This window comes from Drosophila miranda, chromosome XR, assembly GCF_003369915.1.
Source record: "Drosophila miranda strain MSH22 chromosome XR, D.miranda_PacBio2.1, whole genome shotgun sequence".
In the NCBI taxonomy this organism is placed as follows: domain Eukaryota; kingdom Metazoa; phylum Arthropoda; class Insecta; order Diptera; family Drosophilidae; genus Drosophila; species Drosophila miranda.
The window spans coordinates 3,528,261-3,548,762 of record NC_046674.1 but is presented as its reverse complement, the minus strand read 5'-3'; the positions used below and the strand labels follow the sequence as shown (position 1 = coordinate 3,548,762).

Sequence of the window (20,502 nt, the reverse complement as noted above, 5' to 3'; positions counted from 1 at the left end):
TCCTCAGCCCTGCCCACGTAATTTTATCCAATTAATGAACCTATTTTCTATTTGACTGGTTTATTTTAGACACTTACTTTTATAGCATTTTGCGTATAAAAAGAGGTTTTAGCGAAAATGGTCAAACAAAAAAAACGAGAGGATAGTCGTTCCTATTGTTCAACTTTGATATTCCGTCGGATATTATTAGCTAGATGTGAAACATTTTGCATGCCCACATAATTTTATACGATTTATGAATCTTATTCTAGGCTACTCTTGGCTTATTCAAGATTCCGTTGAATAGTTCTGGCTAACTAAAATCCTTAGTTCTGCCCACATAATTTTAGGCCGTTGATGAATAAAGTTTTTTCAAGATTGGTTAGTTTTTAGCTCTAGCTTTTATTGCTTTTTTGACTAAAACAAGGCTTAAACAAAATAGTTCAACAAAAAAACAGTCGCAGTGTTGCTGGTTTTTGAAGACATGATGCGTGTATAGGCCTTTGTATATTTCGTTAATTTAATGTGAAGATACTCTTTGAGCCAAACAAATCAGTGACATCTCTGAGAGTTTGTTCGGCTGCATCAATGGCTAATATATAACATCAATATATTATCTAAATATCTAAATATATTATATAAATCTAAATCTAAATCATTGTCATCGAATAGTGGACAATCTTTTGTCACAGCGCCAGGAGGCGGATATACAGTCGTTGTTCATGTGACTATTCCCTTCACATAAAATTATCTGGCCCACAGGCCGGATACACGCCGTAGTTCTCCTTGTCCTCCAGTAGCATCAGATGCTTGGGGCACGAGCAGACGTCGTGAGTACTGCGTGTCACCTCGCTGGCCAGGCAGATGTGGAAACACTTTGTGCTACTGTGCAGACACGTGTGATGCGCAGCACTTTCACATCAGGTGTCCACACGGCACTGATGTCGGTGAACTGCGACAGACGCTGCAGCTCCGCGCAACGACGCTCTCCGTTGACAGTGATCCGCTCGTCCAGCCAGTACACAAATCCACCCTAGGCGGCAATGTTGTTCACCTGCGAGATGTGCATGGAAAAAAGGGCTATCCTGTGGAGAGGGAGCAGGGGATTACAGGATCAGGTCATAGCCTCATAGCCATTACAGCCCATAGTCATTGCTTACTTGTTCTTTCCATCGATTTGCTTGCCATGGGAATAGTAGATCATATCGGACTGTTTTTCCAGGTCCAGCACCGTGACTCCTTCCAGCACGCTCATTGCCATCGACTCGGGCCTGAATGATGGCCTGATGGCTGTCGACATCTGTCCAGAAGAGCCGAAACCTTCATGGCATACACGGCAATGTTGCGAGGCTTCTGCGAGTTCGCCCAGGAAGCTAAAAGAGGCAACGTTTTAGAATAGGAGAGAGAGCTTCAGCTGGGCACGCAATTGAGATGGCAGTGCTTCGATAGCACTGTTCGTGACAGCTGATCGCTGGTGGTGGCAGTTCATCGATAGAACAAAATATCCGCAGTGCCAAAACTTTAACGATTTCTCATTTTGAATGATCATCTTATCAGCTGAAGGAACACTCAAAAACAAACGTTTAGCATCGTTCATGGTTGATAGCATAACAAGTTTGAAAGAACAAGAAAAGTATCATATCAGGAGAGTGCCGTAACCTAGTTAGCGGCTAACAATATGTAAACAATACTCTCAACAAGTTGTGTTGCTGATTTCAGTATACAGACTCTTACAGACACGTACACATTCCATTCCCGGGCTAAACAAAACGGAAACGGTGCAGGCCGGAATCACTCAGTTACTGGTTGGAATCCGTAGCGTTCGCACCAAAGACTAATACTCCTCCCCTGATAACGCCCAGAGGCTTCTTCAAGAGCGTTTGTGACCTATAAAAAGAACGATAAGAATATATTGGGTAAGTAAGTATGAAACCCTGGCAACCATTGCATATCAGCTGCTATCTGTCGCGCTCTTTCTCTCTCTCCCAAATTCTCTACATTTTTAAATGCCGGCTTTCCGCTTGTTTTTCTCAATTAAGAAGTTCAATTTGCATCAATAAAATGCATTTACAGTGATACAACACTTCCCCGACTGATAAGCGGTATGTTAGGCAATCGGTGTGTGTGTGTTAATGGCTGTTTTGACATTCTGATAAGGTGAAATTGGCGGATTAGTATTTTTTTTGCCCCAACCTGACGTAAATGTGGCTGGTTGTGTGTTTTATTGTTTCTAATCAGCATTTAAATAGCTGTACTCTGTTTTCAGCTTAACGAGTTATGACTGTTGGTTGCGACACGTTTACGGTTCGACGCACCACAACAGCTGAAAAACAACACAAAACAAAAAAAATGTTATAATTAAACGTTTGTTTCTGTTTACGGTTAGAGGTAAACATGACTGCCAATGGGAATGGAACTGGTGACATTCTGGGTCCCGGGATCGAGATCGTTGCCCAACAGAAGCTTCAGCCAGATGCAAAAATGTATGGCCGCATGCAAAGACTGGGCGCCTTTTTCAAGGAACAGTTTGGAGCAGAGCCGGATTTCTTTGTTCGCGTGCCCGGACGGTGAGTCCTTCCGTTTATTTAAACAGTACCTGTAGCTGACAGTATCTTTTCGCAGGGTCAACATCATAGGCGAGCATGTGGACTATTGCGGCTACTCCGTGCTTCCCATGGCCGTTACCCAAAGCATTGTGCTGGCAGTGGGAAGTAATCCCACAGAGCTGCATCAATTGCAGCTGCGCAATCTGGACCAGGCCAATTTCCAGAACTTTCAGTGTGACTTGAAAAGCCTCAGGTTGGTGATTGTTTCCTTTCCCCAAAAGTAATAGCTGACTTACTGACTGACTAATTACGTTCCAGCGTTGAACTTCCACTACCTGGCGGCCCGGCATGGTATAAATACTTCATGTGTGGCGTCAGAGGAATTGAAGAACATCTTGGCAGGAAGAAATTTAGTCCCATCGGAATGCGCATTGCAGTCGACGGAAACGTTCCTCTGGCTGCTGGTCTATCCAGTTCCAGTGCCATGGTCAGCTCTGCTGTTCTGGCCACAGCGTATGTCCAGGGCATGAAGCTGGATCGCAAGGAGCTGGCGTCCATTTCAGCTAAGTGTGAGCAGTACATTGGCACCCATAGCGGGGGCATGGACCAGGCCATTGCCTACTTGGGCCGGGAAGGCTGTGCCCATCACATCGAATTTCACCCACAGCTCAATGGAACCCCGGTGATCCTGCCGGCAGGCAAGTGTTTTGTGGTGGCCAACAGTTTGGCGCAGAAGAACAAGGCTGCCTCGTCGGACTACAATGAGCGGGTGGTGGAGTGCCGCCTTGCAACGCGTTGGCTGGCCAGGCACAAAAATCTAAGTAATTGGCAGGAAATCATCCGATTCATTGACCTGGAGGAGGCCTGTGGCATGAACAATGAGACGTTTGAGAGCTTTATTAAAGAGAAGCTGACTAAATTGGTTTATACGCGAGCCGATATCTGCCAGGAATGGGGAATTACAGAGCAGGAGCTGGAGACCAAGTACCTCACGGCCAACACGCAGCACATGCAGCAGTTTAAACTGCGCCAGCGTGCCTTGCACGTTATTCAGGGTGAGTGGACCTGGACCTAAATATAACGTTTTCATTATTGTATATTTTGTTGTATTCGCACAGAATCTGGACGCGTGGTTAAATTCCGTAAGATTTGTGAGCAGTTGGCGCTACATGCCAGCGAGGAAGATATCAAGCAGTTGGGGTTGCTCATGCGACAATCTCACGAGAGCCTGCGCGAGCTCTATGAATGCTCGCATCCAGATGTCGAGCGTCTGATTGCCATATCCGAAAAGCAGAATGTCAGCGCTCGCGTTACAGGAGCCGGGTGAGTAAAAGCATGATGCCCTATCCTATCCCTAAAAGCCTAACCAAATCCGGCCTGCCTTTCTTTCAGTTGGGGTGGCTGCATTGTGGCCATGTGCGATTCCCAGGAAGATGCTGCAAAGTATATAAAGGCTTTAAAGCGGGACTACTATTCTCAATTGCCGCCCCATCTCTTGGAGCGCCATCAGCCAAATGATTTCAACGAGGTTGTGTTTGCCACCCTCCCGGGCAATGGAGCCGAGCTTTTTGTGCCGTGATTCAATGACCACTGTCTATCTTATTACAAGAATGTTTAATCTGCATGTATGCATGTACAATATATTAACAATTTACAAACTAATATACAAATTACACAAAAAAAAAAAAAAAATACAAAAATACAACAAGGTACGTGGGAAATGGAAGTCCATTCTTCTCAGCAGATTTTGCTTCTCATTTCTATCTGCGACTCAGCCAGCCGGCGTTTTTGAATAGTTTATAGACCTGATCCCGTGGAATTTTCTCCGCCTCGCGATGCACTACAGCCATTTCCTTTGTGGTGAGGAGCGACGCCTTGGCCAGATTGGCGGCTACGACAGGATCATTGTAGAATCGCGCACTCTTGGACAGCTCGGCAGGAAGCTCCGACTCCCATTGAGCGTTGCGCACCACTGAGGGGTGGGCATCGGCCGTGGCATATCCCTGATACGGATTTGCCGGCTCAAACGAGTGTGTCGAAGGCAGACCCAATGCCTGATGGTAGAAAAACTGAGCCTGGACGCAGCTCAAAGCCAAAGCGAGGCATCCAGCGAAGAACGCAACTTGGCAGGCAGTAAACATGATGACTACAAGGATGTGAATGAGGGGGAGGAGAAGCAGAAGGAGTTAGCATTATTGTTAACGTTCTAATAAAGTGATACGGACAGATTTATTGCCGCTGGTCAGTGGCAGTTTTTAATCTAAAAGTCAGCTGTCAGTTTCGTGCGTCATAAATTATGTACGGGAAAATCAATTATCGCATATGCGGGGCCGGTGGAGTGGGTTGCTGCTGCTGCTGCTCCGGCTCAGAGCCAGAGATCTTGGCTTGTAACATAACGTTCCAGTTGCTGCTAATCCATGAACTTTTTGCAACTGGAACTGGCTTTTTTTATTGATAAGAATTAGACTGGCAGCCAACTGAATGGCGAGCTTTAATTGTCAGCGAGCGTGGTGTGCTCCAATTTAAATTGAACAAAGCAATCAAATCTCGAGATGGCGATACAGTGGGCGCTCAGGGATTGGGCAGTGGAATCGTAATAGATATTTTGTTTTTGGGCAGCACAGACAGAGATAATCCTTGAGATGCTCGAGCATGGTAAATGGTTCCACATTCTTGGTGAATAATCAACACAGGTAATAGGGTACACCTTCGGAGCAGCCACTGTATCTTAAAAATGCATTTACATATTCAGAGTTAGAGTCCAAGCCAAAGTCAAGGCTAAGATCCCACGGACTACCATCGTAATCGTATCATTTTTGGTTCTTTGTAGCGATTCATTTGGTTGCTCAGGTCGCATCACCCACGCGCACTGCACTCACATTGATTCGGATTTGGATTTGGATTCGGTTTCGGATTTGATTGAGGATTTGGCTGCGGATTAGGCTGGGAGAAACACTTGAACTGGAAACTGAAACTGGAACACCTGGGTCTGGGTGAAGTGGAGACTGTAAACTGATCATAGAATAACGAGGCAGCGAACTTTTATTCGCTTGCCGTTGAATGCCACAAAAACGAGTTGAACTCAAGTTCGGCTCCGAGTCGGAGCGCCCAAAACACGCTCAAAGTCATGTCTGAGCCACCAGAATGAGTCAAGTTTTTGTTTGTTTGTCAGCGGGCTGCTTTAAATTTTATTAAATTAATTATGGTCCGATTATGGCGGATGGGGATGGGGATGGGGATGGGGATGGGAATGGGGGAGAGCAGAGCTCTATTGCTCTCGAATCGAGTGCAATTGCTAGTGACCTAGGCCTAGGTAGATAGGCAATGTGCTCGAGCAATTAAAAGCAATGATATCGGTGTCTGTCTCCGTTTCTCATGCTCCATAAAATGCCCCCCAAAAAAGGTCGCGTTGCGTTGCCTGCCGGCAGCGGTTACGCATGGAAAAAGTCGCACAGCCATAGGAGATACATATACAGGTACAAGTACGAGTACGAGATACTCGAGTACAAAGATTACAATGTTCACTTGGGTGATTGACAGGTTTGCTTAGAATCCAAAACGAAACTATGCATGTGCGATTTTGAAAGTGTGATTGACCCTGAAATTAATGCCGCGTCTGACTCTGAATCTAAATCCGAGTCTGAATGGGAATCTGGTGGCTGCACATGTTTGACCCTAATTTGCTATGGGTGTTGTGGTTATACGCTTTTGGGGTTATTAAACCGATCGGTTAAGGCGGAAGCATAAGCATTAGCCCGGAGTTTTTGGCCTGCGCGCACTGATTGCTTGGCTGGATATATCGTGGAGACAGCCTTGAACTTTCCCGATCTCAGGTGCGTATCTTGGCTTGACTTGGGGTTTGGTATTTACATTGTCTGGGCTTCGTTTGGGTCTCAGGGTGTGGTGTGGTTTCTTATTTATTGGCCGTGGCAAATTTGATATTTAATTAATGGCCATTTAGCCTCTTTGTAGTTGCATATTAAATAAACAAATTGCTCGACCCAGCCCAGCCGTGCATTGTCTGCTGTTAATGAGCTTGGTCTTTGAACTTTATTTAAGGCTTTGTCTGTGGCTACGTGACTGAAGATTAACCAGAATCAAGATGGGCATGTAGCATGGAAAATGTCTACATATATACATACATATGTACATTTATGAGAAACCCTATCCATGAGTAAAATATGCCTTGAATTTATTCATATGTGCATCATAGTATCCGTACACTGCCTCGACCCACACGCAGTGTTCGTCAAGGACGGCCAATGTAATTTCAAGTGCACGCATTTGTGGCCGGGTCGGGGGGTCCCAATGCAAACGACTATCGGGGCGGGCAATGCGGCGTATGAGCAACATCCGCTTTGAGCAGGCAGCACATTACGTACACGCCACCACGCCACCCCGCCACTCCGCCAAGTGAAAGTGCTGCTCGGATGTGACCTTGAACGCGACAGGGGTAAACACACACCAGTCAGGTTTGCCACCACCACACCTCCCACACACTGTCTACCGGCTTTCAAATGCAATTTCTATTTCCAATTGAGAACTGACAGAATCGAGAGAGAGAGAGAGAGAAGGAGAGAGCAGAGCCTGCTCATATGCGGCCGCCGTCCGCTAGGTGACGCCATGCACTCGGTGAGAATGTGAGAAACTGCAGTGCGGAGAACTGCAGTTGGATAAACCAAACCAAAGCAAAGCACCGATTGATTCAGTTGTTCGCCGTGCAGTCCGACGCGCGGTGGTGTGTCTGTCGCTGCTTTTCGCACGCAATTCGCACAAAAGTGCTTACAGAGCAGAACCGTACCCGTACCCGTAACCGTAACCCAAAACAAAACTATTGAAAAGAAGACCAGCATCAAATTGATGGCAGCTGACCTTTTTTATAAAATAATAATAAAAAAGTTAACTGCCCTCAATTCGCATGTATGTCATGTCTAAGCAGGTCCCAAGAAAATGCTGCAGCGGCTGAAACTGAATTCGGGTACTTATTTCGGCAGCAGCTTAAGAGCCACAGAAAGCAGCCATTACCAATCAATCAGTCAAGCGAAATGGACACAATGGCAGTTGCAGTGCCACCAGCAGCAGGACCTTCGAATGGCGGCGGCATGGCAATGGCCGTCACCATGGGCATGGGCATGGACATAAGCGTCATCAATCAATACGAGGAGAATGTCGAGCATTTGCGGCAGTTGTTCAGCCAGAACCATTTGGTGTCCTTTAGAATTGACCACATCGCGTGCAGTGCGGGCAGCAGCAGTGGCGACAACTACATGTCCGTGGTAAAACGGGTGACCATAAGCCAGGATCAGGAACAGCCAATAACCAGTGAAGCGGGTAAACCAAATGCCTCTCACTCAAAAGGACAGAAGTGTTCTGCAGAGGGCATCAAATAGTCCATTCCATAGTTATTTTTGTTTGCTTTGCTGGGCGTCGATTGAAGTGACCTTGCTCCACGCATTCTAAATGCATTGCACTTGCACCCATACGTATACGTAATATAGATTCGCTAAAGGTCAGCACGCACACGCTCTCTCTCTCAGTGGTGTGCCAGAGAGAGGGAGAGGGAGTGTGCGTGTGTGTGTGTGTGTGTTTGTATGCGAGGCATTTCATTCATAAATTCTACTATGCGGTGTAAACAAAAGTCAGCTGTTCCGTTCCGTTTCGCTCTCTCACGCCGTTTTCTGCTCTTTGTTTTCTCCTCCTTCTCCTCCTCTCTTTAGTTACGGTTATTGTGAAGCGTCAGATACCGAGTCTGTCACGCCGGCAGCTATACCGCTGCGAGGAGGCCTTCAGCAATGAGATAAACGCCTACCGGCACCTGGTGCCGCTGCTCCGTCGCTACAGCCAGCAGCCGCTGTTCCCGCTGTGCCACATCGCCGAGAGCCACGACCAGAGCGAGACCGGGGAGCCCATCATTGTGCTGCAGGATCTTAAGGCACTGGGCTACCGAATGAAGGATCGATTGGATGGGCTAGAGCTAGAGCATTGCCTGCTGGTGATGAAGGTGAGAGCTTACATTCGACTGCCGAATAATTAAAGAGCCTCCTTTCAGAAACTGGCACAAATGCATGCCGCCTCCCTGGCTGCCCAGCAGCTGGAGTCTGCATTTTTCGCCGCTCAGGTTGAGCACCTGAGTGAAATTGTTTACTGCGAGGATGCGGCCGAGTTCTATTCCACCATACTGGACACCTCTGTGCAGCAGGCCCTGGACAGTCTCAGTTCCTCCAATGCAGATGGAAGTCTGACCACACCCATATCCCTGATTGAAGGACTACGACCGAAACTCTTCGAGCAACTGCAGCGGAATATAAACGCGGCCGCAGAGTCGCCATTCAGTGTGGTCTGCCACGGGGATCTGTGGGTGAACAACATCATGTTCCGCTCAGAGCCCGATGAAGTCATCTTCTTCGACCTGCAGGCCATGCGCCGCACTTCGCCCGTCTTCGATATACTCCACTTTATCTATACGAGTACGCGAAGACGTCTGAGAGATGACCACACGGACACTCTGTTAGCTGCGTATGCGGAGGCCGTGGCCAAGGAACTGAACCAACAGCTCAAGCACACGCCGGCGGCGAAGCAGCTGGACCAGCTAAGCGATACCTTCTCGTTGCAGCGACTGACCACAGAGTACGTGCGTCAGGTGCACTATGGCTTGGCCATCGGAATGTGGATACTCCCAGCGGTAACCTTCGATCCGAACAACCTGCCCAATCTGGATGTGATGAGCGAACAGAACCTAACCGGCAAGGAGATTAAGTGCACCCAAACGCTAACCTCGGAGTACCACTTGCGGATCAGGGAGCTGGTGATGGAGTTCTACGAGCGTGGCTATCTACAGACTCAGAGGCCACCAATGTAAGAGTATTCATAGTGATGTAGTCTTAGGATGATATATTATAGCGCTTAGCGTTCGCAATAAAGAGCCGCCAATGGCCACTTCTGATTGTGTTGTAGGTTCCTTTATTACCAAATAATTTTTCAATTTTTAACTTAAAAAATGGTTCCTTGAAAATGAATATTTCGTCTATACAAAAGCCGGGCGTGGGTAAAAGCCAAAACAAAGAACCTATAAAGAACAGCGGATCAATGTACGCTTGGACATGTATCTGAACTCTCTTTATAAGTGTAACATTGATGAGTGGAATTCCAGAAGAATGGGCCATTGGGTGCTATCTCACTTGTTGCCGCCGCCGCCGCCCCAGCCCAGGAATCCCTTGACGAAGCCAGTAATGGAGGCGCCCTTCTTGCCTTCTTGCTCCAGTTTGTCCTCCAGCGAGGGCAACTCTACGTAGTTCATAGCCAGATCGAAGAAGAGCGGCTTGCACGGAATGGGCTCCATGTCGGGGGTGAGCTTGAACACATTGGGTGTCTTGGTGTGGAGCGATTGGTCTTCCTTGTATTGTGACAGACGCTCATAGAGCGGTTTCGTTGTTTTCTGCGCCCTTGTGGTAGTACCGGCCTCGCTATTGTCGTCCTCGAGCACACTATACGCGTGGGCAGAGAACTTGCAGCCGTCGATAATGGACACGAGCGTTGTAAGTTCCAACTGCTGCTGGAACTCTGGGCAGGCTTTGCCCTTCAGCGCCTCGTTGGCGTAGTTGGAGGCGCGCTCGTACAGCGCCACTGCCTCCTTCCACTTCTTCATATCGATCAGCGTGAGAGCAATGTAGTAGCAGCGGAAGGCCTTGAAAGTAATGGCCAGGTTCTCTACCTCACTTTGATACTTGGCATCCTCCTCCATGCCGTTGATTTGCTGCATCTCGGTGACATTCTGCAAGATGATTTCGTAGAGGCGGGCAAGATCCTGTGATCGCACGCGTTTGCCATCGCCCACAACTTCTGACTTCTGGTTGGGATCGACAAAATTGAGCTTGGCCTGGAGAGACAAATTTTCGTTAATGGCGTACAAATGGTGTTTTGGACGGTTTTTTTAACCATACCTGCTCCACGAGGCACAGATTACGCTGCAGTGTCCGGCTATGACGAATGTAGCTCAAGTAGGCCAGCAAATACTGCACGCCAGAGACTGTCTGCCCGGTTGTCAATGAACGCAGCTTGGGATCCTGCTTGATCTCATCCCGCACCGCCTGGATGGCGTCCTTGCAGTCCATTAGGATGCGCTCAATCAGCTCTATCTTGGCATCTATTTTGCTTGCCTTGGCCAACGACTTGTCCAGCTCCTGGGCACTGAGCAAGAACAGACGCACCTTCTCCGGACGCACAGTGACTTTACGGCCACGCCAATCAATCGTCTGCAGTCCCTCGCTGCTCTCAGTTTTCGTCTGGCTGACCAGCACATCCAAGTTCTCGAGTACGCCTTGGGCACGCAGCTCTAGTATCTCATCGAGATCGCCGCCACTAGCTCCTCCGCTGATGTTATAGGCGCAATAGCGCAGATTCGGTGTAAACTCGTTCACCTTGGCCCGATACAGTTCTTGCTCATCGTCGGGCAGGGCCGCGGCCAGGTTCTCATACACGACCTGTGCACGCTTTAAATGCTCACCGGCTGTCTGCCACAGCTGCAACTCGAAGTGCAGGCTGCCGTGCATCCAGGCTACATAAGCCTCACACTCCAGCTTCGTGCGGGCATCAAAGGCATCCGTCTGAGAGAAAGACATTGATTACCATTAAAATTGCATATTTTAGGCTATTAATTACTTTGCACAACTCCTGCAATTGCAAGGCATAGAAGCACGCCCTTCGAAGCTTGCTGATCAAATGGAAACGTTTGCGCGGTTCCGTGTTGGACTCCTGTTTCAGCTGCATGGCATAGGCCCAGGCCCGTTCGGCACTGATCAGTGGGATATGAATGTAACGTTCATCCGCCTTCTTGCCTGTCAACTGGGTAATGGTCACATCGCGTCGCTTGAAGTGTCGCTTGTCGCCCTGCGGATATTTCAATGCCTTGCGGAGACGACGAATGCGACGGGTGCAGTAGCCACGATACCGTTGGAAGTCGCCATGACGGAGACCATGCTGCTGCTGTGCATCCTTGATCATGTGCAAAACTGCAAGTTACAGTGAAAGTTCAGTGTACATTAGCATACAAACTTTTTAGGTTAAACATATTGTACACAATAGCTGTGGACAGATCCAGGCCGGGTTCGTAGTGGGCTTCGTACTTACTCTCAACCTTGAAGATCTTTGCTGGCTCTGCAACACCTGTCACAGTCTCAGTTTTCTCCACATTTTCCCCAGAACTGGGATTCTCCTCTTGGACGACCATTTTCCAGACCTCCGACCAAATCAACGACGTGTAAAAACTAGAGGTGTCAACCCGATGTGTGCGCTGGTGGGAAGTATCGATAAGTGACACTAGATTAAGATCTCTATTGTTTTACATGGTAATCCTGGAAATTGTATATATTTCACTAACATTTAAGTCATTTATAAATAAATTCAAAAATATTTGTGGCTGTACAATATAAAAATTGACATTTTAAAACCAATTTGAACAAGAAAATCCCGCTATCGATAGGCCGAAAACGTCATACGATTTCGATTTCGCCACTATTGAGTACTGAGTATCGATACTATCTAGCCTCCTTTCGAAACTTGTTGGCTGACGCGTGTGTCTGTTTTACAACAATTTCAGCCTAGTTCGCAGGTAAATTAATAGGAAATCAGTGCAATGTCAGCCATTCTCACACAAGACGGCGGTCACTTTGTGATAGTTAAAGAAAGTGGGCAGTGGAAATCATTTGTTTTGCCTCGCTTTGAGGTTATACTTTCGCTAATAGTCGAAACAGCCCCGCAGCTGGCACCCTCCCCTTCCCCTGCCCCGTCAACAAGGGCGTGCGGTGCACCCGCTTTGTTGTGACGTCTGGCTATTTGCAACGTTGACAGTGGATTTGATAGCGATATCGTTTTACTCGGACTAAAACCTTCAATACCTTGCAGCATGTCGCGCAGGAAAGACAACGAGGAGGTCGACAAGCAGACGCGTATTGCCATTGTCAGCGATGACAAGTGCAAGCCAAAACGCTGTCGGCAGGAGTGCAAGAAGACCTGTCCGGTGGTGCGCATGGGCAAGCTCTGCATCGAGGTGTCACCCACGTCGAAGATTGCTTCTTTGTCTGAGGAGCTGTGCATCGGTTGCGGTATCTGTGTCAAGGTGGGTCATTTACCTCTTGCCCTCTACGAGCACTCAATGATCCTTTGCCCCCCAGAAATGTCCCTTCGAGGCCATCACAATCATCAACCTGCCCAGTAACCTGGAGAAGCATACGACGCATCGGTATAGCAAAAACTCGTTCAAACTCCATCGCCTGCCCATACCTCGACCCGGCGAGGTGCTCGGTTTGGTTGGACAGAACGGTATTGGCAAATCAACGGCTCTGAAGATTCTGGCGGGCAAGCAGAAGCCCAATTTAGGCAAGTATGCCAATCCACCTGACTGGACGGACATCCTAAGCTACTTCCGTGGCTCTGAGCTGCAGAACTACTTCACCAAGATTTTGGAAGACAATCTGAAGGCCCTGGTCAAGCCGCAATACGTCGATCAGATCCCTAAGGCAGTGCGGGGCACTGTTGGCGACTTGCTGGATAAAAAGGATGAGCGCGAACTGCAGACATCGATATGCAATATGTTGGACTTGTCACACATCCGGGATCGTGAGATTTCGCAGTTGTCTGGTGGAGAGCTGCAGCGCTTTGCCATTGCCATGGTGTGCATACAAAATGCGGATATTTTCATGTTCGACGAGCCGTCCTCGTATCTGGATGTTAAGCAGCGCCTGAATGCTGCTTTGACCATCCGTTCGCTGCTGCATCCCACAAAGTAAGTAAGATCTGGGAAAGAACTCCGCTTGATAATCAACATTTCTCTGTCCAGGTTCATCATCGTCGTAGAGCACGATTTGTCTGTGCTGGATTACTTGTCTGACTTCATTTGCTGCCTGTACGGTGTGCCCGGTTGTTACGGCGTCGTTACTATGCCCTTCTCGGTGCGCGAAGGCATCAACATTTTCCTGGACGGCTTTGTACCCACCGAGAACATGCGTTTCCGCACGGAGTCCCTCACGTTCAAGGTATCGGAATCGGCTACGGAAGAGGAAATCAAGCGGATGAACCACTATGTTTACCCCTCGATGGTGAAAACCCTTGGCAAGTTCGAGCTGACTGTAGAGAAGGGTCATTTCAGCGACTCTGAGATCCTGGTGCTGCTCGGCGAGAACGGTACTGGCAAGACAACGTTCATTAGGCTGCTGGCCGGTAATCTGCAACCCGATGGAGAGGTGGATCTTCCCATGCTCAACATTTCCTACAAGCCGCAGAAGATTTCCCCAAAATTCCAGAATCATGTCCGTCATTTGCTGCACGATAAGATTCGCGATGCCTATGTGCATCCCCAGTTCATTGCAGATGTGATGAAGCCCATGAAAATCGAGGAAATCATGGACCAGGAAGTGCAGAACCTCTCCGGTGGTGAATTGCAGCGCGTAGCATTGGTTCTCTGCCTGGGCAAGCCGGCGGATGTCTACCTCATTGATGAACCCTCCGCCTACTTGGATTCGGAGCAGCGTCTGGTGGCTGCCAAGGTTATCAAGCGGTACGTTGACCTGTGTAAACATAAACTTGTAACCAAACTGATATTAATGATATGCTCATTTTGCAGCTACATTTTGCACGCCAAGAAAACCGGATTTGTGGTAGAGCACGATTTCATCATGGCCACATATCTCGCGGACCGTGTCATTGTAATCGAGGGCCAGCCCTCGGTGAAGACGACTGCTTTCTCCCCCCAATCGCTTCTGAATGGCATGAACCGCTTCCTCGAACTTCTGGGCATTACGTTCCGTCGCGATCCCAACAACTTTAGGCCCCGCATCAACAAGAACGCTTCGGTCAAGGATACGGAACAAAAGCGCTCTGGCCAGTTCTTCTTCCTGGAGGATGAGGCTCAGTAAGGACACACATGAGCGTTCACCAGCGCAGCGCCGAAAGCTTCCATTGGACAACCCATTTTTCTCCTATGTTCTCTTTGCAACTTGAGGTTTTTTTTTTTACTTATACTTGATTAAAGTGAGTTTTTGTATACGTAATAGCAGCGGAAATAAATAATAAGTCCGAAACAATGGGAAAGGACGGTTGTCCCAAGGGAGCCTAGTGAAAAATAAATCAATTTACTCTATAGAAAACGGCAAAACCCATATAGTGCGCCTTTTTAGTTTTTCGCTTCTTCTGTTGATATTCGGACTTAACATCCAGCTCACTATCAGATTTATTTCACAGCCAAATCTTTGCGATTCAAGTCAATTAATTGATCCTCAGCAATATCCTTGGCATCGGATCTATCGGGGTAAAACAGCTCGGCCAACTCATTGGGTTCCATATTTGGGCGCACTCCCAAGGTAATAATTTCCGGATGCTCCTCCAAATGGCGTCGCAGGTCCACAGTGTGTTGTACTGACTCTGACACATCATGCATTCGATGAGCTTATAACCATGGGGACTGCAAAAATTTAGACGATCGGCTCGTTTCAAGCTCTTTGGGCATTCATTGCACTTGTACACCGACAGGTTTAAGCTTCGCAGGGCATAGCCATTTCCTGTCTTCCATTTCTGTATGCGCTGTCCCAGTGGAAAGTTGTCCAGCGAGCTGCAAAATATAGAAATCCGGAATATTAGCTTTTCGGAAGGAAGTCCATCAGAAGTTTCGCCCACATACTGTTCGTCCTTAAAGTCCGACACGGCTTCGGCTTCGGCTTCGTCTACATCTACATGCTTTTCTAGCCTGGCCTGGCCTGGCCGAAATCTTTTTCGTCTAGACATCATTCCAGGTTACCCAGAGCTATGTATGTCTGTTTCAGTTTTCCCTCCTTCCTCATCCTCCGTTTCTTGTTTCACCATCACATGCTGCTCGGCAAATAGTTCTATAGCAAGCAATAGTTCATTGGCAGCCAGCCTGCCTCACATACCAATAGGTTCCCATTCATTTCTGGATGCATTTGCTGCACAAACACTGTGGAAGCTTCTGGTGAGCTCGCTCAAGATGGGTCCGAAGTCGACTTATCAGCATCTGTCGAATCGCGGGTCCGACATACTACACCGGCTGCTTCATCGTAGATTGAGTTTTCTTTTTAATTTTTAATGTTTTGTTTGCAAAATCAGAAATAAGTAAGAATAGCAGATGACCCAGAGCGGGCCGGCGTGTTTTAAGCTAAATTTGGATTTCATAAGTTGTGAATGGCACTTTGGAGACAGGGCTGCATTCGGTTGGGCGCCAAGAAAGGTAAATTATAAATAGCCCACAGGATAGAAAAGGGGATGTTTTCAAATTAACACGTATTTATTGCACTTTACATTAATTACACAAAATACGCACAATAGAAATATAAATATAGATACAAATTTGATACGAATTTCTCCGATTTCAGTTACGATCACAATCCGAAATAGACACACAATGGATAAAGATAACAATTACGAATATGTTTATATGAGGAGCATGCACAGCATAATTTGTAATCTGTAAACGCTTTTGAAGCTTTAAATTTATGCGATTTAATCAAATGTACATACAAATGTTTCGAAAAAGGCCAAATTTTGTTTTGTTAATCGGAACGGCGGCCTAAAGACCATTATTCATTTTTAAACACTGATAATAAGTACTATAATATGTAATTAAATGTTGAAAAACTTATTTGCTTACAATTTCATAAAAGTAAATGCGTCAAAAATTGACTCAAAGAAGTGGTTTTTTATCTGCTAGATTTGATAGTTTTGCCATGTGCAGTTTTAGCTTCCAGTTTACAGATTCTGAGTAGAGAGCAGCATTAAAAGGAGAGGGCCCCAAGACTATTTTTCACTTTATCGCTTTATATGTATGTATATGTTACGGTGTGTAGAAGTATAATTGGTTTGGTATACTATTGGACATACTTTCTACGTAAGTCCATAAATTGAGTTATTTTTTCGATCCAAAAGCAGATCCTATGACCAATCCATCAATTCGGTTCTTTTTTCAGCACAATTTGTTGTAAATGGAACTTGTAGTGAGACTTAATATTAGTGTTGTTGCTATTAAATAATTGTTTAAATCTGGCAACAGAACGTATCAAAAATAAGTGTATTATGCAAGAGATAGAGAGTAGAGCTGCTGAGGTAGCCAAAACTATGCAGTGTCTGCATTGTTCATGAGTGCGGAGACCTCCTGGCCGAGCTCCAAGGCCTGTTTTCGCAGTTTGAGGGCCTTCAAAGAGGAACAAGATAAGCAAATACACAGAACAGATCGGGAACGTTGTGTACATTTTAATACCCGATACTTAGTTAATATGATTTATACGTAATTATCGGACCCGATAACTGCCGCAAGCTCTCTCTCTCTCTTTCTGTCTTGTGGTCTGTCGCTGATCGCAACATTAATGACCTATTGATTCGAATTTTAGAAAATTGTATTTCTTTCCATTTTTGTCCATTTAGCTACTACATGTTTATTATATCTCGCTCCCCTTCGCCAGAAGGCGAGGATGTGTACGAGGAAGAGTGTGTGTGAGAAAGAGACAGAGAGAGAATTAGTAAGCGCGTGGCTTCCTTCTGGCTATAATAGTAATCTGATCTAAACCAGATTCGACAATCTGGTAGATATGGGCATGACATATGATTCTTGGTTTTTAATTTTCTCGTATCACAACAATTGTGGATGCCATCGATTTTAGCTATGGTGTGGTGAAACAATCTTAAATCAGTGTGATGTCACACACAAAATTTAATTGCTCTAGCGTTTATAGTCTCTCAAGACTAGGCGTCAAACAAGACAGACGGACTACCAACAGAAATATAATATATATATATATGTATATGTATATTCCCCAAAAATCTAATAAATCTATACTCTTTGAGTATCGGGTAAAAGTATAGACCATAACATACCTGAGTTCTGAGTTCTTTCTCGCGTGTTACGAGCTCCTGTACCTGCGACATGACTGTTGTCACGCTGCGCTGATCTATCACCCATCGCAAATAGAGTTCTGCAGTTCAATCAAAGGGGTATGAAGAATTATAAATTCTATTAATATTTGAGCTCTCATTACTCACCGCTCCACAGTTCCAAGCTTATGGGTGCCACAGATGGCCATATAACATTAGCGTTCGGCTCATACAAGGGATTTAGCAGGGTCTGCAGGACATCTGGCCGATTTAAGTACGACCACAGGCTGGTCGTTCGCGTGTGAACATTCAGTTCGTGCCGCTCCCGCTCTGAGTCGCACAGGAAGGTGCCGTATTGCGAGAAGTAGCTATGCTCGAACAGCAATATTAGGAGCTGCGTACTGAACTCAAAGCTGCAGGGGAACTGGGTAAACAGCTGGTAGATGCAATCCAAGAACAGCACAAAAGTGGCGCCCGAAGTCTTGTTGCGCGTCTGGTGCGGCGTGTAGCAGGAATAGCGATGGCGAGAGGCGAACGGATGTCCTGCCTGGATCCACTCCCGTTCGATCAAAGCCTGCAGACTACCAAGGGGAATAATTTAAACCATATCTAGGGTTTGTCGTGGCCCACTCACCCTCTGACAGTGCGGCAATCGGGATTCAGAATTATCTGCACCAACGAGGTGACAATCAGTGTCGAGTCCAAACCTTTGGCGCCATGCACCAGAACAGGACTGCCTTCTTGGTCCAGGCACTGGGCCACCACACAGGAGGCGTTCAAGGAGTTCAGCACCAGGCTTAGCCAGCCACTGCCCTCGAGCCGCGATAGCCATTTGTCAGTGCTGCAGCCAGTTTCATTGCAGGCTTCGATCAGTTTCGCGAAACTGTCCAGTATAGAGGAGGGCGAGCTGACGTTGCCAATCGATCGATTCACCTTCTTCCACTGCGAGTAATGAAGATCCGTTTCCGTGTTCGACTTGCCCTTGCCCCAAGTGTCCACGATGAAGCCCTTTTTGCTGCGTCCCAGCACGAGGTTCAGTATCGCTTCGTCCGCGCGACACCGCTTGATGCCCTGGATGGACAGGGGCTGGGAGCTGCGCATCAGCGTGGCCTGACGGGGGATAAATTGCATTACACGAATTGAATTTGCGTCCATTAACTTACGCCATTGTCGTGCCTGTAGCTGAGCACGGGAAAGCGGCCGCCATCCCGAAACGACGCGGAGAGCACAATCTGCTCGTCCGTAATTGCTTTAGGTACAATTAGCGTGGCGCCATATGTGGCACAGACGCTGAAGTCTTTATTGATGTTGGTGACTCGCCATTCGCAGGCGAGTACTGTGGCACCACTGCCGATGCCCCCCACTAGGGCGGCGGTTGCGTCCAGCGCATAGCCATTCTGCAGGGGATGGGGTATGCTGCTTACACTCGACGTTGACGTTGATGTTGATGGCATGCAAATTGTTATGTTGGCCACGTTGGGCGAAGACACCCCACCCATACCCACGCCACTGATGAGCTTGGCGAACTCCAGCTCCGGTCTGCGCAAAATAAAATTCAATTTCATTATCCAATTATCATTGATTTGCAGCTGCAGCTGGGGAAAGGTGCAATTTGATTGTGCACTCACCTAAACATTGTGTAGCCATCCTCCAGGATGCTGTACATGGGCCGGTAGAAGAACGGGTACAGCAGCTCCGCATTCTGGATTGCACTGAGCGCCTCCAGAGAGGAAGACACGTTGAAGAACTCTTTGGCGTACTTAATCTCCAGCGATATAATCCTCAAATCCTTGCACTTGAGCGTGATGATGCCTCCAACGACAACGTTCTGTGACATGCTCGGCTTCTTTTCCACACAGTCGATGTCCTTGTGCAGCAGCTGGAAGGAAAAAGGGTTGTGTTGCGGCAAGGGAAAGGGCAGACGATAGAACACAATTCAATTAGTGAGCAACTTCACGCTCCATTGGAGCCGAAACACTCTGGCACCCTTACCCATAGCTCCTGACTGTTCTCCTGACGCGCACTGAGCAGCAAATGGTGGCCGGTGATGCAGAGGGTTCCAACTGTTGCTGCATTTGCATGCTGCAGGGGCTGCGGGTCGTGCAGGAAGACCCCGTCAAGCTTGGGGGTTTTTATCAGATCTGCAAATTCCATGGCGCCCAATCCACCCCCTTCCAAGAGGGTTCAGGACCCGGCACGACAGCCACCCGCTGTGCAGCGACCTCCTCGGGGCGTCCAATTTGATTTCGTTCACACTAATTAACTTTTTGCATTTCACTTACGACGCTGATGCTGATGCTGCTGCTGTTGTTGTTGTTTTTGTTGCCACTTGATTGCTTCTGGTTCCGCCTCCTTTTGTGCCCCTTCCGCTGCCGCGCGCCCTATTCGCGCTGCCTCCCACACAAATGTTTGAACCAAACAGCAGTGGAGGCGTCACAGGCAATAGAGGTCCTCCTACGGATATTGGGCTTTGCTAATATATGGCACGGTACCCACGAATGAGTAGTTAATAAAATAGTTGCTCGCCCCCCGTCCGTACGGCGTATTTATCGCGGTTTTATAAAAAAAAAATCAACTTAACCCACTTAACTCCCCTCTGTTTAAACAGGTTGACAATTTTAGTTCAACCGCGAAAAAAAATACTGTATGTAAATTATTCTTGTAGATCCATCTTATCTCTTTACTTACAAATCAAATGGCCACGATACCTTTTCATCTGAACTGCGGCAAAATTCTTCAAGTTTCATCATTTTCGTGGTGTGTATATAAATTACCCATTGGTCGACAATGGGTTAATCAATCCTCAATCAGTCTCCTATTTCCTCGATTTTCATATTCGGTTTAGTACTACTAGCTAGCTAGGATACTGAGTTCTGAACTCATAATTTGATTAGATTGACGAATTACATTCCTGCAAGACTGGTAAATTTAAATTAAATTATGTATAAAATAAGGTTTAAGAAAAAACGGTCAACAGCAATTTCCACTAAATTAATTTCCTTACATGGTAACTACACGTTATTAACTACATTTGTATGTAAATGTAAAAAGCGACACCTGAAGGGGTTTTACAAATTTTTGTCCGCTTTTTTTCATATAAGCCCCA

At 47.0% G+C, this 20,502-nt stretch overlaps 5 protein-coding genes across 10 annotated transcripts; 3 read left to right on the top strand and 2 right to left on the bottom strand.

Annotated features, from left to right (window-relative positions):
• The first annotated feature begins 1,726 nt into the window (after window positions 1–1,726).
• Window positions 1,727–4,187, top strand: LOC108151574 (N-acetylgalactosamine kinase). 3 transcript variants are annotated; one of them, XM_033388072.1, is made up of 6 exons: window positions 1,727–1,899; window positions 2,366–2,546; window positions 2,602–2,778; window positions 2,844–3,580; window positions 3,644–3,848; window positions 3,918–4,187. In XM_033388072.1, exons 2-6 carry the CDS (start codon window positions 2,374–2,376, stop codon window positions 4,102–4,104), a joined length of 1,479 nt encoding a protein of 492 aa, XP_033243963.1. In that variant the 5' UTR covers window positions 1,727–1,899; window positions 2,366–2,373; the 3' UTR covers window positions 4,105–4,187. The 3 variants fall into 3 exon arrangements, with proteins under 3 accessions (XP_033243963.1, XP_017135736.1, XP_017135735.1); XM_017280247.2 differs by having other exon boundaries at window positions 1,728–1,895; XM_017280246.2 differs by lacking the exon at window positions 1,727–1,899 and adding an exon at window positions 1,961–2,081.
• On the bottom strand, window positions 4,105–5,525 carry LOC108151575. Of its 2 annotated transcripts, none has more exons than XM_017280250.2 (2): window positions 5,405–5,525; window positions 4,105–4,671 (listed from the first exon to the last, which is right to left on the bottom strand). In XM_017280250.2, exon 2 carries the CDS (start codon window positions 4,664–4,666, stop codon window positions 4,286–4,288), a length of 381 nt encoding a protein of 126 aa, XP_017135739.1. In that variant the 5' UTR covers window positions 4,667–4,671; window positions 5,405–5,525; the 3' UTR covers window positions 4,105–4,285. The 2 variants fall into 2 exon arrangements, with proteins under 2 accessions (XP_017135739.1, XP_017135740.1); XM_017280251.2 differs by lacking the exon at window positions 5,405–5,525 and adding an exon at window positions 4,751–4,979.
• A 1,709-nt stretch (window positions 5,526–7,234) lies between these two features.
• On the top strand, window positions 7,235–9,468 carry LOC108151573. Its single transcript, XM_017280245.2, has 3 exons — window positions 7,235–7,856; window positions 8,243–8,526; window positions 8,575–9,468. The coding sequence occupies exons 1-3, from the start codon at window positions 7,448–7,450 to the stop codon at window positions 9,382–9,384; spliced, it is 1,503 nt and encodes a 500-aa protein (XP_017135734.1). The 5' UTR covers window positions 7,235–7,447; the 3' UTR covers window positions 9,385–9,468.
• Window positions 9,466–19,966, bottom strand: LOC108151570 (myotubularin-related protein 9-like). Of its 3 annotated transcripts, XM_017280241.2 has the most exons (10): window positions 19,389–19,953; window positions 19,025–19,275; window positions 18,560–18,935; window positions 18,031–18,506; window positions 17,565–17,977; window positions 17,400–17,497; window positions 11,652–11,814; window positions 11,184–11,533; window positions 10,466–11,128; window positions 9,466–10,401 (listed from the first exon to the last, which is right to left on the bottom strand). In XM_017280241.2, the coding sequence occupies exons 1-10, from the start codon at window positions 19,548–19,550 to the stop codon at window positions 9,700–9,702; spliced, it is 3,654 nt and encodes a 1,217-aa protein (XP_017135730.1). In that variant the 5' UTR covers window positions 19,551–19,953; the 3' UTR covers window positions 9,466–9,699. The 3 variants fall into 3 exon arrangements, with proteins under 3 accessions (XP_017135730.1, XP_017135731.1, XP_017135732.1); XM_017280242.2 differs by lacking the exons at window positions 9,466–10,401; window positions 10,466–11,128; window positions 11,184–11,533; window positions 11,652–11,814 and adding an exon at window positions 14,226–15,126 and having other exon boundaries at window positions 19,389–19,966; XM_017280243.2 differs by lacking the exons at window positions 9,466–10,401; window positions 10,466–11,128; window positions 11,184–11,533; window positions 11,652–11,814 and adding an exon at window positions 16,132–16,719 and having other exon boundaries at window positions 19,389–19,965.
• LOC108151571 (ATP-binding cassette sub-family E member 1) lies at window positions 12,032–14,628 on the top strand. Its single transcript, XM_017280244.2, has 5 exons — window positions 12,032–12,132; window positions 12,426–12,639; window positions 12,695–13,305; window positions 13,360–14,076; window positions 14,143–14,628. The coding sequence occupies exons 2-5, from the start codon at window positions 12,427–12,429 to the stop codon at window positions 14,432–14,434; spliced, it is 1,833 nt and encodes a 610-aa protein (XP_017135733.1). The 5' UTR covers window positions 12,032–12,132; window position 12,426; the 3' UTR covers window positions 14,435–14,628.
• Window positions 19,967–20,502: the final 536 nt, after the last annotated feature.

Excerpts from the sequence above, each read along its gene's own strand:
- LOC108151574 (XM_033388072.1), top strand. The coding sequence starts at position 2,374 with ATGACTGCCAATGGGAATGGAACTGGTGACATTCTGGGTCCCGGGATC. Across the intron at positions 3,581-3,643 it reads TGCCTTGCACGTTATTCAGG|AATCTGGACGCGTGGTTAAA; the intron begins GTGAGTGGACCT and ends GTATTCGCACAG. Across the intron at positions 3,849-3,917 it reads GCTCGCGTTACAGGAGCCGG|TTGGGGTGGCTGCATTGTGG; the intron begins GTGAGTAAAAGC and ends CCTTTCTTTCAG.
- LOC108151575 (XM_017280250.2), bottom strand. The coding sequence starts at position 4,666 with ATGTTTACTGCCTGCCAAGTTGCGTTCTTCGCTGGATGCCTCGCTTTG.
- LOC108151573 (XM_017280245.2), top strand. The coding sequence starts at position 7,448 with ATGTCATGTCTAAGCAGGTCCCAAGAAAATGCTGCAGCGGCTGAAACT. Across the intron at positions 7,857-8,242 it reads GCCAATAACCAGTGAAGCGG|TTACGGTTATTGTGAAGCGT; the intron begins GTAAACCAAATG and ends TCCTCTCTTTAG. Across the intron at positions 8,527-8,574 it reads ATTGCCTGCTGGTGATGAAG|AAACTGGCACAAATGCATGC; the intron begins GTGAGAGCTTAC and ends GCCTCCTTTCAG.
- LOC108151571 (XM_017280244.2), top strand. The coding sequence starts at position 12,427 with ATGTCGCGCAGGAAAGACAACGAGGAGGTCGACAAGCAGACGCGTATT. Across the intron at positions 12,640-12,694 it reads GTTGCGGTATCTGTGTCAAG|AAATGTCCCTTCGAGGCCAT; the intron begins GTGGGTCATTTA and ends TTTGCCCCCCAG. Across the intron at positions 14,077-14,142 it reads GCTGCCAAGGTTATCAAGCG|CTACATTTTGCACGCCAAGA; the intron begins GTACGTTGACCT and ends CTCATTTTGCAG.
- LOC108151570 (XM_017280241.2), bottom strand. The coding sequence starts at position 19,550 with ATGGAATTTGCAGATCTGATAAAAACCCCCAAGCTTGACGGGGTCTTC. Across the intron at positions 11,815-17,399 it reads AGAAAGAACTCAGAACTCAG|CGCACACATCGGGTTGACAC; the intron begins GTATGTTATGGT and ends ACTTCCCACCAG. Across the intron at positions 10,402-10,465 it reads ATCTGTGCCTCGTGGAGCAG|GCCAAGCTCAATTTTGTCGA; the intron begins GTATGGTTAAAA and ends TTGTCTCTCCAG.